This window comes from Pleurodeles waltl, chromosome 3_1 (assembly GCF_031143425.1).
Source record: "Pleurodeles waltl isolate 20211129_DDA chromosome 3_1, aPleWal1.hap1.20221129, whole genome shotgun sequence".
In the NCBI taxonomy this organism is placed as follows: Eukaryota; Metazoa; Chordata; class Amphibia; order Caudata; family Salamandridae; genus Pleurodeles; species Pleurodeles waltl.
The window spans coordinates 1957460331-1957476122 of NC_090440.1; the positions used below are offsets into that span (position 1 = coordinate 1957460331).

General features: G+C 46.1%; 1 protein-coding gene across 6 annotated transcripts in view; it reads right to left on the reverse strand.

Moving 5' to 3' along the window:
• The window catches only part of LOC138285848 (uncharacterized), a 322964-nt gene that overhangs the window by 37369 nt on the left and 269803 nt on the right, over positions 1–15792 (reverse strand). For all 6 annotated transcript variants that reach the window (XM_069226294.1, XM_069226299.1, XM_069226298.1 and 3 more), the window contains one exon: positions 10721–10786. In XM_069226294.1, coding sequence (XP_069082395.1) covers positions 10721–10786 — 66 coding nt within the window. The remainder of the gene's footprint in view (positions 1–10720; positions 10787–15792) is intronic.

Sequence of the window (15792 nt, forward strand, 5' to 3'; positions counted from 1 at the left end):
CTTGACCCAGTGGTCTGCCTTCTTTCCCAATTCTTGGGGAGAAATTGGACCTAGGTCTACCAGATACTGATGCAACTTTTCATTGAAGCAGTTACTTAAAATGTGTTCTTTCATAAACAAATTATAAAGCCCAACATAGTCACACACTTCATTTCCAGTTAACCAACCATCTAGTGTTTTTACTGAGTAGTCTACAAAATCAACCCAGGTCTGGCTCGAGGATTTTTGAGCCCCCCTGAATCTAATTCTATACTCCTCAGTGGAGAATCCAAAGCCCTCAATCAGGGTACCCTTCATGAGGTCATAAGATTCTGCATTTTTTCCAGAGAGTGTGAGGAGTCTATCCCTACACTTTCCAGTGAACATTTCCCAAAGGAGAGCACCCCAGTGAGATCTGTTTACTTTTCTGGTTACACAAGCCCTCTCAAAAGCTGTGAACCATTTGGTGATGTCATCACCATCTTCATATTTTGTTACAATCCCTTTGGGGATTTTTAGGATGTCAGGAGAATCTCTGACCCTATTTAAGTTGCTGCCACCATCGATGGGACCTAGGCCCATCTCTTTTCTTTCCCTTTCTATGGCTAGGAGCTGCTTTTCCAAAGCCAATCTTTTGACCATCCTGGCTAACAGGGGGTCATCTTCACTGGAGTTATCCTCAGTGATTTCAGAGGTGTTGGTCTCTCCTGTGAGGGAACCAGCATCTCTGACTATTATTTTTGGAGTCAGGGTTTGAGGGACCCTGTTCTCCCTAGATAGGACTGGTAGGGGGGAATTTTCCTCCAAGTCACTATCCTCTTCCTCTGAGTTGCCACCCTCAGAGGGGTTGGCCTTTTCAAACTCTGCCAAAAGCTCCTGGAGCTGTATTTTGGTAGGTTTGGGGCCCATTGTTATTTTCTTTATTTTACAGAGTGACCTTAGCTCCCTCATCTTAAGATGGAGGTAAGGTGTGGTGTCGAGTTCCACCACAGTCACATCTGTGCTAGACATTTTGCTTCTAAAAGTTGGAATACTTTTTAAGAATCTACAACTGGTTCTAGAATCTAATTCAAACTTTTACAAACTTTTAAACTCTAAAAGAAATGCTAAACAGGATCTAACACAAGGCCCTAGCAGGTCTTTTAAGAATTTAGAAAACTTTTCAAATTGCAAAAATCAATTTCTAATGACAATTTTGGAATTTGTCGTGTGATCAGGTATTGGCTGAGTAGTCCAGCAAATGCAAAGTCTTGTACCCCACCGCTGATCCACCAATGTAGGAAGTTGGCTCTGTATGTGCTATTTCAAAGTAAGGAATAGCATGCACAGAGTCCAAGGGTTCCCCTTAGAGGTAAAATAGTGGTAAAAATAGATAATACTAATGCTCTATTTTGTGGTAGTGTGGTCGAGCAGTAGGCTTATCCAAGGAGTAGTGTTAAGCATTTGTTGTACATACACATAGACAATAAATGAGGTACACACACTCAGAGACAAATCCAGCCAATAGGTTTTTATATAGAAAAATATCTTTTCTTAGTTTATTTTAAGAACCACAGGTTCAAATTCTACATGTAATATCTCATTCGAAAGGTATTGCAGGTAAGTACTTTAGGAACTTCAAATCATCAAAATTGCATGTATACTTTTCAAGTTATTCACAAATAGCTGTTTTAAAAGTGGACACAGTGCAATTTTCACAGTTCCTAGGGGAGGTAAGTATTTGTTAGGTTAACCAGGTAAGTAAGACACTTACAGGGCTTAGTTCTTGGTCCAAGGTAGCCCACCGTTGGGGGTTCAGAGCAACCCCAAAGTCACCACACCAGCAGCTCAGGGCCGGTCAGGTGCAGAGTTCAAAGTGGTGCCCAAAACACATAGGCTAGAATGGAGAGAAGGGGGTGCCCCGGTTCCGGTCTGCTTGCAGGTAAGTACCCGCGTCTTCGGAGGGCAGACCAGGGGGGTTTTGTAGGGCACCGGGGGGGACACAAGTCCACACAGAAATTTCACCCTCAGCAGCGCGGGGGCGGCCGGGTGCAGTGTAGGAACAGGCGTCGGGTTCGCAATGTTAGTCTATGAGAGATCTCGGGATCTCTTCAGCGCTGCAGGCAGGCAAGGGGGGGATTCCTCGGGGAAACCTCCACTTGGGCAAGGGCGAGGGACTCCTGGGGGTCACTTCTCCAGTGAAAGTCAGGTCCTGGGGGCTGCGGGTGCAGGGTCTCTCCCAGGCGTCGGGACTTTAGGTTCAAAGAGTCGCGGTCAGGGGAAGCCTCGGGATTCCCTCTGCAGGCGGCGCTGTGGGGGCTCAGGGGGGACAGGTTTTGGTACTCACAGTATCAGAGTAGTCCTGGGGTCCCTCCTGAGGTGTTGGATCGCCACCAGCCGAGTCGGGGTCGCCGGGTGCAGTGTTGCAAGTCTCACGCTTCTTGCGGGGAGCTTGCAGGGTTCTTTAAAGCTGCTGGAAACCAAGTTGCAGCTTTTCTTGGAGCAGGTCCGCTGTCCTCGGGAGTTTCTTGTCTTTTCGAAGCAGGGGCAGTCCTCAGAGGATGTCGAGGTCGCTGGTCCCTTTGGGAGGCGTCGCTGGAGCAGGATCTTTGGAAGGCAGGAGACAGGCCGGTGAGTTTCTGGAGCCAAGGCAGTTGTCGTCTTCTGGTCTTCCTCTGCAGGGGTTTTCAGCTAGGCAGTCCTTCTTCTTGTAGTTGCAGGAATCTAATTTTCTAGGGTTCAGGGTAGCCCTTAAATACTAAATTTAAGGGCGTGTTTAGGTCTGGGGGGTTAGTAGCCAATGGCTACTAGCCCTGAGGGTGGGTACACCCTCTTTGTGCCTCCTCCCAAGGGGAGGGGGTCACAATCCTAACCCTATTGGGGGAATCCTCCATCTGCAAGATGGAGGATTTCTAAAAGTTAGAGTCACTTCAGCTCAGGACACCTTAGGGGCTGTCCTGACTGGCCAGTGACTCCTCCTTGTTTTTCTCATTATTTTCTCCGGCCTTGCCGCCAAAAGTGGGGCCTGGCCGGAGGGGGCGGGCAACTCCACTAGCTGGAGTGTCCTGCTGGGTTGGCACAAAGGAGGTGAGCCTTTGAGGCTCACCGCCAGGTGTGACAATTCCTGCCTGGGGGAGGTGTTAGCATCTCCACCCAGTGCAGGCTTTGTTACTGGCCTCAGAGTGACAAAGGCACTCTCCCCATGGGGCCAGCAACATGTCTCGGTTTGTGGCAGGCTGCTAAAACTAGTCAGCCTACACAGATAGTCGGTTAAGTTTCAGGGGGCACCTCTAAGGTGCCCTCTGGGGTGTATTTTACAATAAAATGTACACTGGCATCAGTGTGCATTTATTGTGCTGAGAAGTTTGATACCAAACTTCCCAGTTTTCAGTGTAGCCATTATGGTGCTGTGGAGTTCGTGTAAAACAGACTCCCAGACCATATACTCTTATGGCTACCCTGCACTTACAATGTCTAAGGTTTTGTTTAGACACTGTAGGGGCACAGTGCTCATGCACTGGTACCCTCACCTATGGTATAGTGCACCCTGCCTTAGGGCTGTAAGGCCTGCTAGAGGGGTGTCTTACCTATACTGCATAGGCAGTGAGAGGCTGGCATGGCACCCTGAGGGGAGTGCCATGTCGACTTACTCATTTTGTTCTCACTAGCACACACAGGCTTGTAAGCAGTGTGTCTGTGCTGAGTGAGGGGTCTCTAGGGTGGCATAAGACATGCTGCAGCCCTTAGAGACCTTCCTTGGCATCAGGGCCCTTGGTACTAGAAGTACCAGTTACAAGGGACTTATCTGAATGCCAGGGTGTGCCAATTGTGGATACAATGGTACATTTTAGGTGAAGGAACACTGGTGCTGGGGCCTGGTTAGCAGGGTCCCAGCACACTTCTCAGTCAAGTCAGCATCAGTATCAGGCAAAAAGTGGGGGGTAACTGCAACAGGGAGCCATTTCTTTACATCCTGCCTTCTGCCTCCCAGTCTACCACTGCCCCTAGCGAAGCCCCTCCACCACCTGCCACTTCTGCTACTGTCATGTCCACTGCTCCTCCTGCCAAGCCCAAGCCCATGCCCACTCCCTCCACTTCCAAGGCCAAGCCCAAACCCCCCGGCTAAGCCGCCCCTCCAAGGTTAAGCCCAAGGACCTCCCATCCAAATCCACCCCCAAGGACCTTCCTCCAAGCCCAAGCCCCCACCCCCACCATAACCCCTGAGGTGCCTGCATACCCCATTGATGCCCCTGCCCTGTGGAGGCCTGTACTTTGCAGTCAGGAGTCAAGTTGCGGTGTCACCTTGTGCCCAATGTGTTCGGGCACTGTGGACTTTTGGACTGGCCCTTGGGCCTGTGTGTATATAGTTTTAACTTTTCTAATATATCTACGCCACAACACCGTTGGTACCTACCTTGTCCTGGCTTTCCATCCACATTTATGAGTAGAGGTTGTGGGTATTAGCATGTATGCGTGTGTGCATGTGTGTGTTGGTACGGGTGTTTGTTTCCATGTGTGTGAGAGCGTGACTTCCTGTGTCATGTGTGTGTTGTGTGTGTGTGTACTAACGTCGTTCCCTTCAGTGTGCGCTAGGATGGTGTACTTACGGTTGGTATCCCGGTCACCGTCGCTGGTCCGCGAGTTGCATGGCCAGGTAGAACATTGGGAGGAGTTGCAATTTGCATGCAATGGCGCCTACGGACATGCCTGTGTTCCAGAAGGTAGGTGTTTCCTTTTATATTGTTCATTTCTGCCAGGCTTTTGGTGGCAGTGCATCCGCCCCGGAAATCCTGGGGGGTTGCAACCTTGTAATGTGGTCGTGGGATACTGCCTGACCGCAGGCCTAAAGATGGCTGCTGCCTGCCGCGCCGGCCCTGCCGAAGTGGCAGTACGAACGGTAACTTAGCTGTGTTCTGCAGGTGCCTTCTCAGTACTTGTGATGTGGTTTTCTTCACCGCCGGGCCCGCGGCGGTGCATCCCCCGACAGCGGTACACTGACCCCCAAACTCGTAATGAGGGCCATAGTATCTGACATAATGGAGGCACATGAAATAGGTGAACAGCAAAACAGTGAAAAATATGCATATAACCTATATCAATATATGAGGAATACAATGAACTTTTATTGTTATTAAATTATAGACTATATTGTTATTCAAATAATATTTATAATTATTTTAAAATATTTTGAATTTAACCAATCTGGTGGAATTAGATTTATTTTTGGACATATTATGATGAATTGTTATACTATTCATCAGAAATATGAAAAACACTATTTTTGCTATGGTTGCTAGTCCAATAATATCAGGCAAAAGGCAAAGAATGATGACTTGCTATCACATATTTTCCATCTTTAGGCATCCATACCTTGCACAGAAATCATGTTAGCCTCCACCCCCCAAGTGTACCAATGGCCTAAATTTTGTTCCTGGCCTAAAAGTTGTCCAGAGGACCAAGGACAACCACATTCTCAGTACTGCCCTGGGAACGAAGAGTGATGTTGCAAGTTACACCGTAGGACAGGAGAAAACAATGGAGCTTGTAATGGCGGGATCAAGAAGACGTTATCTGATTGAATTATGTGCTATAAACTAGGGTTTTCACTAAATGATTGTAGAGCAGATTCCCTTGGACTTTGAGAAGTACAGACCTCTGACTTTCCTCTCTGTCCCCATGCTTTGCTCAGTGTGGCTTAGGCTTACACTTAACTCTAGGAAGATTCCTGGCCAAGCTTCTGAAATGCTTACACTTTCCTCTTCATTTTTCCAAATCCTTTTTGTCTTATTTTTACTTCTTATTTTTTGCCTCTGTGTTTTCTAGTTACATTTTCTTTTTACAGTGAGATTAGACTTTTAGGAGATTACTCCTAACTGCGCATACCTTAACTAAGCTAGCTGTTTGTAACTTGCACTCGTGTAAGGCAAATGCACAGCGTTTATTTTGGGAGCATCAAATATTGTTATTGATATTTTGTATTGCTGTTACAGAGTTTCTGTTTGTCTTATTCTAATACGTCTACATTTCTTCAGAAATTTGGCTACCAAATAGTTTTTCAGTATCTTTTCAGCATGTTTTAGAGATTTATTTACATTAACCTCAGTGTTAGTTTGTGATAAAACCCTTTCATTTTATTTCAGTTTTGGGTTCCTATTCTGTGGCAAAATTAATTACACTGTAATGTAAGTGTTGATTGATTGTTACCTGATTCCCAAGTCAAACCCGTAGCACAGATCCAAAGATTATCGACCTCAGAATTAGAGCATACAAAATGCTTCATTACTATAATACTTCACTAAGACAAATGAAACAAAACGAAGAAAATTCATTAAACTGTTCAAATGTTATGACAAAAGCAAAATAATCCCGCTAGTTTCTATAGTCAAATGGGGTCACATTCATGTTTTTTAAAAATCTTTTTTATTGCGTTTTATGCATTTAACATAGGAACAATGAAACAAATTGACACCGCCTTGGCACAAGTGTTGTGGATCAGTGTAATTAGGACATTTCATCATAGCAGACATCATGTCCCCCTCTCCTCCCCCAACAGTCAGTCCAAGGATCTGAAGGCTGTCCACTGACTCCATATTTTATCAAATCTTCAGAGAGAACCCCAGTCTTTGTATACTGTTTGTTTGGCTAGCATGCACCAGTGCACTCCCACCTTCTAAAGCAACATGATTGGAGGCTTACTACTCCCCCATAGCTGAGCTATATGACTCTGAGCAACCATGAGGGCCACGTTGCAGAACAATTATGAGTATTTAGGCCACGTTTGATCCTACCCATATTCCTAACATGACAAACTTCTGATCTTTTCACCACATATTCATTCATGACGTCTGAAAGGCAATGACCCACTTGCGCCCAAAAGGGCTGTAGCGAAGGGCAGTTCAAAAAGGGTGTGGACCAGCATCCCCTGACGTCCACATCCCTGGAGACACCTATCCAGCTGTGGCTTCCCCATATGGAAAATCCTGGTTCTACTGTCTTGTGCACAATGCAATACCAGCCTGTACCCTGACTTAATGGCAACCTCTTTTGGATAGCGGCACACTTCCCCCACTCGTCACCTGCTGGGTTACATTAAAATTCATGAGAAATATAAAAATATTAGGGAAAAACATTCATCATTTCATCGATAATGTTGACCATCATCCAGGCACCTTTCAATCGAATTTTTTAGCATGTGTGATCAAATACAAGAAGAGGGCATTTGCCATTGAAAAATTCAGCTTTGAGACCTAGGAGACAGTAGGACACACATGCATCGCCAGAATGGGAGTCTTCAGTCAAGCACAGACATCTGGTTTGAAAATCTCCAAGTGTTAATAGTGCTTCTGTTCAGGCAGACCCACAAGTGCACAACTCCAGCTACAAGAAGTATGTTTGGACCATCCCAATCAGGAGCTAAAAACACTTCTGTGGCTCCAAACATGGGTAACCAGCGAGGTGACTTCTTGCATACCCTCATGGTGAGGTCCTGCTAAATCCTTTGTAGGGCTTTTTAAGAACTTTGAATGGATCAAGGAGCCTTCTTCAGTTTCCATTTTATGTCTTCTTGGCAGCTTGCACCTCAAGTATCATCCATTTCAGGTATAGAGCATTTTTATATTCTGTTAAAGGCAGATTTACAAAACCAATGTTTTAAATTAAGATCTTCAGTAAGAGGGCGTAAGGACCAGATCAGTTCAGTGTTCTCTGCTGCCACCACCCTCTTTTAGGTGCAAGACCTTTTCGTCTTCCCAGCATGCAGCTCATTGATCCAGGCTCCTTTCAGCAGCTCTCTGTCCCAGCAGAGACAGGTCTAAATATCATAGGAACCAGGTTAGGAACCGGGCTCCATATGTTTTGGATAATTCTGAACACATTTACATCCTAAGGAAAAACACACTCAAGACCTGGCAAGACTGGCATGTAGTAGAATCCTTTCTTGCTGCAAGTTAGGAGGCCACTTCGTCTATAGTTTTAAGCAAGTGTGTAAGTACTTGGGGGCAAGCAAGAGTTTTTTTTTAAGGGGAACTAGTAAACAATTCATGGAGTATCCTAAACCAACCTGTAAAAAGTTATCATACAACACACTCCCACTTTTACTTTTAAGGATATAAGTTCTGAGCCTAATGGAACTAAAGTTCTCCAACATGTATGAGGCTACCTCTGGAGTCTCTCAACTCCAGTCACTCTCATCCAGTTCAGCTTTGGGTACTTCATTCCATTACTGATGGCCATTGTCCATTTGTTCAATAGAACCTTTTTTTGCAAACTAACACACAAAGTCCCCCAGAATTATTTTTAATATGTATGTAATATGTATTCTTAAGTTCCCAGTGATCATGAGTGTGAATTCTAGCAAGGTCAAATCAGCTGCCCATCCTTCTCAGGTTGATAAATTGAGCGCCATTAAGGGGGTCATTCTAACCCTGGCGGTCCGCGACCGCCAGGGCTAAAATGACGGAAGCACTGCCAACAGGCTGGCGGTGCTTCCCTGCCCATTCTGCCGCCGCGGTCAGAAAAGGGGATCCGGCGGTTTCCCGCCGGATTTCCCCTGTCTGGGCTGAATCTCCATGGCGGCGCATGGAGATTCCGACCCCCTTCCCGCCATCCAAACCACCAGGAACAGGATGGCGGGAACGGGTGTCGTGGGGCCCCTGGGGGCCCCTGCACTGCCCATGCCAATGGCATGGGCAGTGCAGGGGTCCCCTAACAGGGCCCCAGCATGATTTTCACTGTCTGCTTAGCAGACAGTGAAAATCGCGACGGGTGCAACTGCACCCGTCGCACCCCTGCAACACCGCCGGCTTCTGGGTTGCAGGGCCTTTCCCGCTGGGCCGGCGGGCGCCCGCCGGCCCAGCGGGAAAGCCAGAATGGCCTCCGCGGTCTTTTGACCGCGGAGCGGCCAAGTGGCGGTTCCTGCTTGGCGGGTGGCGCCCGCCGCCCGCCAATGTAGGAATGACCCCCTAAATTCGGTAATAGTAACATCCGATATAGTGTATAAACAAAACAGAAGTGCGTATGATTGAATATATACAATTAAGATATTGTTGCTTTAATAATTATTATATTGTTGTTACTATCAGTTCATTCTACTCCCACCCATCTCACCCCTTGACACTCACACACTTGTTGATGCTCTCAGAACTACCCAGTGCGGCACAAAATTAGGCAATTCCAAACCATCCATCACATAGAATTCACAGCAACACAACATCAGCAAGACACACATCTGCGTTAGGGCTAACAAGCTTTCAAGCATGAACCACATCACTGGCAGTCTTCACACCACATGACACTCTTGCCTCGCCAAGTTAGAAGTCCATAAATTCTGAATGGAATGAACAAGAAAACAAGTCTTCTCTGTCTATGCACTGAGGTTTGCTGATGGTCTCCCCTGATACTTAACTCTCCACCTCTTTGCAGCAATTGTGACGTTAACTCAAAACATAACTTTCTATCGGTAATGCCTTCAATAGATTGACTCTATCTTTGTATACCCTCATTAACTTCCTTTCCTGCAGATGGATCCCATGACACTTCTTCCGCCCTCGGTATTGCATAGTGATGCAACCACTGTGCTATGCAATTGCCATTGCATGCTCTCTGTAGCCACATTTGCCTGGTTATGTTTCTCCTGGTTCTATGTAAAGTGCTTCACTGCCCAGCAGGACCGTGCTTGCAATACAAAAATATATTCAATTAAATGTAAAGAAAGTACATAAGTCAACATCACTTTGCGTGCTGGGACTTGAACTTTCAATGTTGCTACTGTAAGTGTGAAATCATGAGTGTCACATAGAGTATCCATTGGCAGCTTTTAGAGGTACAGAACAAAGAAAACCCTAGTGATGACAGAATTACAACTATAAACATAGCCATCAGATGTACCCTTGCACCTCTAAGACCAGTTATGTCTAAGGGCATGATTTAGATATAAGCAGATGGGTTACTCTCCCACAATGGTGATGGATATTCCGTCCGCTGAAATCTAAATCCAATTATATTTTATGGGATTCAGATTTTGGTGGAAGGGATATCCGTCACCTTTGTGATGGTGCAACCCATCCCCAAATATCTAAATCTGGCACTAGATATTTTTTAATAAAACTGCAGTGGATTAATTCTCAATGTCACCTTCAGCCTAGATGTTCTCCAGGCAGCAGAGTATCCACAACATAATTACAGCCACTCACAGTCTGAGAAATCAGACCTCTAAAGCAAAATGGTTTTGTATTAATTTCCTGTTTTGCTTGACCGCAGATGAACCAAGCAATATTTAGTTGAATGGGTTAACTGTATAGTAGGTGATAAGAGAGGCATGAGTGATTACATTGAGGATGATGAAGGCTAATTGTGTTGACAATGTCATAGATTAGGTTAAGAGCAATGAGTGGTGCACAGTTAAGATAGTGATGGTTGCATTACCAACAGCATATTCTGATAGTGTTTTCAGTTGAAATTAGGTGACACTGTGGTTAGCTCAGTAGAAGCTGACATTGATAATTTCCAAACTGGTATTTGTTTAAATAAGTCTTAATACTGGGTTTTATCTTAGTTCCAAGACTTGTACAGTTTGGTATTTATAGGAATTGAGACACATGGAGGTAAAATGACAAGTTCAAATCCACGCATTCTTGTCAAATGTGGAAGGTGAGATTAAATGCATAACATATTATAAACCTATATGTAACAATGCAATCTCATCTTCCACGATCAGCGAACACAAGTGTTAAAATGTTATCACTCAGACTTGAGCATTGTTTACCTTGCTGGACAGGATATGCAATATACTGATATTCTGAATGAGGTGGTGGCTGCTCCACGTGGTGTGCTGGGGAGACAAGAGTACAGACAAACAGTGGTGAGCAGTGCTGTTCTAAAGCAGTGATTAAAATATAGTCCGCATCTGAAAATCACCAAGTATGGTCACTCCTGTGTATTTGTTTCATAGAAATGTACACAAATAAATGCAATAGAAGTCACTGCATTTACAGCCAAATTGTTCAAAAAAGCATGAGCTGAAAAAAACATTCTTTTTAATAGCAGTGGTGTCTGCTAACCTTTGAAAGTGCTCAAGCATATACACGGACCGCCAATTGGGCCTTATGAGATAGTGAAACAAGCAAGCCTGATAGGGGGTTGGAAGGGTTTTCACACCAAGGAAAATCACCCAAAAAAAAAGTTACACATTCTATTTTACAGTAACATTTTCAAATAAATTAACAAAGAACACAAGTTTCACAGAAAACTCCGAAGAGACACTAATTAATTATTTTGATTATTCCTTCATGGTGTCCCAAGCAAGCCTGACCCTGCACATAGCTGATGGAAGGGTCATCTGAAAAACTTTGAAAACATGGTGCTAAAATGGAGTATTTTAAATAGTTTTCTTTAAAAAAGCAACAGATTTTACGGGCACTTCAAATAATCTGAATATTCAATTTGGCATGTGTTAGACATCTTTCTTTGCTTCTACGTTCCACTAACTTTTATTTGTTTACACTGACCCATTCCTGGAGACTCGTGGTTGTATATTGTGACTGGCAGTTGGAAGGGGAAGGCTAGTAATTTTACAGATTACAGTGATTTCTAAATATCAGGCAATAGACAGCAGAGTTATCACACAGGTTAGCCTGATATCACCGGGCCAGAAGCAAGAGCTACTTCTCAAATTAGAGAGACCTTGCTGTTCAGACATCAAGCATAGTTACACCACACTTAAGCACCAGACAGCAGTACTGGTGAGTGTGTGAACAATTCTATACTGAGTGTGTAGATACAATAGCTTATACATCGTAAATAATAAACCACTTATGTGTGAATCAAGAAATAGCAAACAGTTATTCTATGGGACTGGGAAGATCACTATAGCAATAACTAACCAACTCAGCATGAATTTTCTCTCTAATATAAACTTTAATTATACTCTGGAAATGCATTAATTTGGCTCCAGTCACCAACGTGGCATTTTCTTAATATCCTCAAATATTGTACTCAATAACTAGCTTTTCGTTTTTCTTAAATAAACTGATTTTTCCCAAACACCATCTAGCCATATTGTGAAAAAAACATATTTCTCTGTTTCCTTCGGACCACTAGGTTTTAATTGTGGGTAAATAAACTCAATGCCATCAAGCAAATATTTGTTATATAAGTATGCATTGGGTAAGGGGGGGGGCAGAACTTGCCTGGATCGAAGATGGCCGCCACTTAGACTAGCTCCTTCGGCCGCTTTCACGATCCTGCTGCTTCCTGTACCACAAGACCTCATGATGTTGCCACAGACATTAGCCTGTGCAGGGCTGCTGAAGGGGCACCCATTGATGACAAACCTTTACTGAGAGGTGATATGTGAGGCCCCGAACTTGCTTTTTACAACAGACTGAGGGAGGTGAGCCTGAGACAACGAGCACACATAGCACATTCATTATGGCTGATGAACCAGCACCCGCCACCCATCAACTGCCACAACACACAATGACAGAGGCACTACCACCGTTCAGTGAGCTTACGGATCCCGCCACGGCGTCACCTAGATGGAAGGTGTGGGTTGGGCGCCTGGAGAACTATTTTGTGGCCACCCGTGAGAAGGATGGAGAAGTCAAGAGGTCGTTGCTCCTACACTTTGTGGGTGACGAAATATACAAACTCTTCAGACACCTACCAAACACAGGTGCTGACGACGACTGCGAGGCGGCGGTGAGGGCCTTGAATGCACATTTCGATCCACAACTGAACACAGATTTTGAAAGATTCAAACTACGGCAAGCAAGACAGAGAGAAGGAGAGTCCATCGACCAGTTTTACGCTCGCGTCCGGGAACTGGCAAGTACGTGCACCGACGATGATCAACAGAAAGAGGTACTGGCAAAAATAATACAGGGATGCAGAAACACGACACTAAGAGGGCTAATACTGAGACAACCAAACATCACTCTGGACGAGATATTGATCATGGCACGGTTCCATGATCTCTCGGCGGCGAGAGCAGCGGAGATGGACATGGCAATGTCACACACTCCAGAGAGGACCCCGGTGGTCAAAACAGAACGTGCCGACGCAGTCCAATCGTCGCAAACAAGGAGGAAAACTAGGCAATATGCCCCCACCAAGTCAGGGGGACGATGTGAATACTGTGGGAGGGATGAACACAACCCAAGAGACTGTCCGGCGCAAGGGAGGACATGTTCCAACTGCGGAAAATTGAATCACTTCACAGCTGTCTACAAAGGAGGAGTGAGAGGAAGAGGATCAAGAGGGAGGCGTCCACCTACCAGAGCGGTCAAACAACTATCACTAGATGACCATATGACACGGGGGCATATTACCCATTGTCGCGCCATGCATTAGAGGACTCATCCCCAGGAGAAGACGAAGAAGTATTTCTAATATCATTTACAAATGATTTAAAGAGGCACCAGCGACCTCAGCCCACGTGCATGATTGAAGTAGCAGGATCCCCCGTCAAAGCCCTCATAGACACAGGACCCTCAGTCAATGTAATGGGAGTGCAACAATATCGCCGCCTCCAACCCCGTCCACCCTTGGCACCATCAAGCACCAAAATATTCACCTACGGAAGTCGCACGCCTCTACCACTAAAAGGACGCATGGCAGTAACAGTGCAGGTGGAGGGAAGAGCAATAGACACTACATTCCATGTGGTCGACAGAGAGGCGGACACTCTGCTTGGCAGTCAAGCGGCAGAAGAGCTGGGTCTAGTGACGTTTGCAAGACGTATACGGTCATGCCAAATCGATAACATGCTAAAAGAATTCCCCGAACTATTTGCAGACCTTGGCTGCCTTAAAGCTGCCCCGATCAAGCTACACATTGACAAGGCTGTGAAGCCGGTTGTATTCCGACACCAGCGAATACCATTTCATTTAAGACCCCTCGTAGAACAAGAACTGGCCAACCTTGAAGAACAGGGAGTCATCGAAAAGGTATCCGGCCCCACTCCCTGGGTATCGCCCATGGTGATCGCGGAGAAGCCGAAACAACCAGGAAAAAATCGCCTCTGCATCGACATGAGGTTACCCAACCAGGCCATTAAGCGTGAAAGGCATATTACACCAACTATAGACAACATAATAGCTGATTGAAATGGACCTAGGTGGTTTTCCAGTTAGACCTAAACACCGGATATCACCAACTCCGACTGGTTAAGGAAAGCAGGTATGTCACCACGTTTTTGACACACCTTGGGCTGAGAAGGTACAAGCGCCTGAGTTTCGGCATATCATCAGCAGCAGAGGTATTTCAAGATGCCATTCGACAAACCTTGTCAGGCTTACCGGGCGCAATAAACGTAAGCGACGATATACTGGTATACTCTGCAACGGCCGAAGACCACCATCAGCAGGTGAGAGACACCCTCAAAAGATTGTCGGAACATGGTCTTACTCTCCATCGAGACAAGTGCGTTTTCTTCCAGACAGAAATAGAATTTTTCGGATATGTCTTCAACCAGAAAGGCATCCAAGTAGATACCCGAAAATCCAGCGCAATCAGAAAAGCCCCCGCCCTAAAAACTGTGACTGAAGTGAGGAGCTTCTTGGGAATGGTAACATATTGTGGCAGATTCATCCCAAGACTGGCCACGCTGTCAGAGCCACTCCGAGCCCTCACGAAAGCGGAAGCACCTTGGGCATGGGGGAACCGGGAAGAAGAAGCGTTTCAATAACTCAAAACGGCTCTCCTGTGTGACACTACGATGGCATATTTTGACCTGGTAAAGAAGACCGAACTGACTGTTGATGCGAGCCCAGTAGGCCTCGGGACAGTGCTGGCCCAAGAAAGCAAACCAGGTCGGTGGGCTCCCTTAGCGTACGCCAGTAAAGCTTTGACGCCAACAGAGCAATGTTACTCCCACACCGAGAGGGAAGCCCTGGCAATCAAATGGGCGTGTGGGCATTTCCACCTATACCTCCAAGGAAGACCTTTCTGAGTGGTCACAGACCATCAACCACTTGTCCCCCTGTTCAAGGGGAGTGCACCACATCCGCCTCCGCGGATCGAAAGATGGGCCATCCAGCTGCAACACTATGGCATGGAGGTGGTGTACCAACCAGGGGCCAAGAACTCTGCAGACGTCCTGTCTCGGAACCCTCCAGACCAGACTCAAATCCTCAATCAAGACCAGGTAGACACTGAGGCGCATGTGCATGTGCTCGCCCAGAGGAGTTGTCCCAAAACCCTCAGCACAAAGGAGATCTCAGAAGCGATCCTTGAAGATGCGGTGCTGCTGTGCGTGAAGCAGGCACTGGAAGGCGGATCATGGCACCAGTTCCTCCGGAACACGGATCAGTGGACCCCAGCTGAGCGGGAGCGTCTAACAAAATTATTGCGAGTCAGGAAGCTCGATAGCAGATGGTCTTCTTCTTCGAGGGCACCGACTCGTAATACCCAGCCAACTACAACATCGTGTGATCCTATTAGTCCATGGAGGACATCAGGGAATTACAAAAATGAAGGTGCGTATGCGAGAAAAGGTGTGGTTCCCTGGACTCGAAGACGGAGTGGACCAATGCGTGCGACAATGCCCAGCATGTCAGTTAACCGCTCATCCAGAAGCGCCAGACCCAATCCTGACAGAAGAAGCCTGTACAAAACCCTGGGCCTAGGTCAGTCTGGATTTCGGAAGTTTTCCGTACAGCAGGAATGAACTTCAGGACATGATGAGGCATTTGGGCATCAGGCACAGAAGAATCACACCACTATGGCCTCAAGCCAATGGAGAGGTTGAGCGGTTCATGCGCACGCTTAACAAGGCCCTTAGAATTGCCGTATTAGAAATCGCTGACCCGGAACTCAGCCTTCATCAGTTTTTACGAG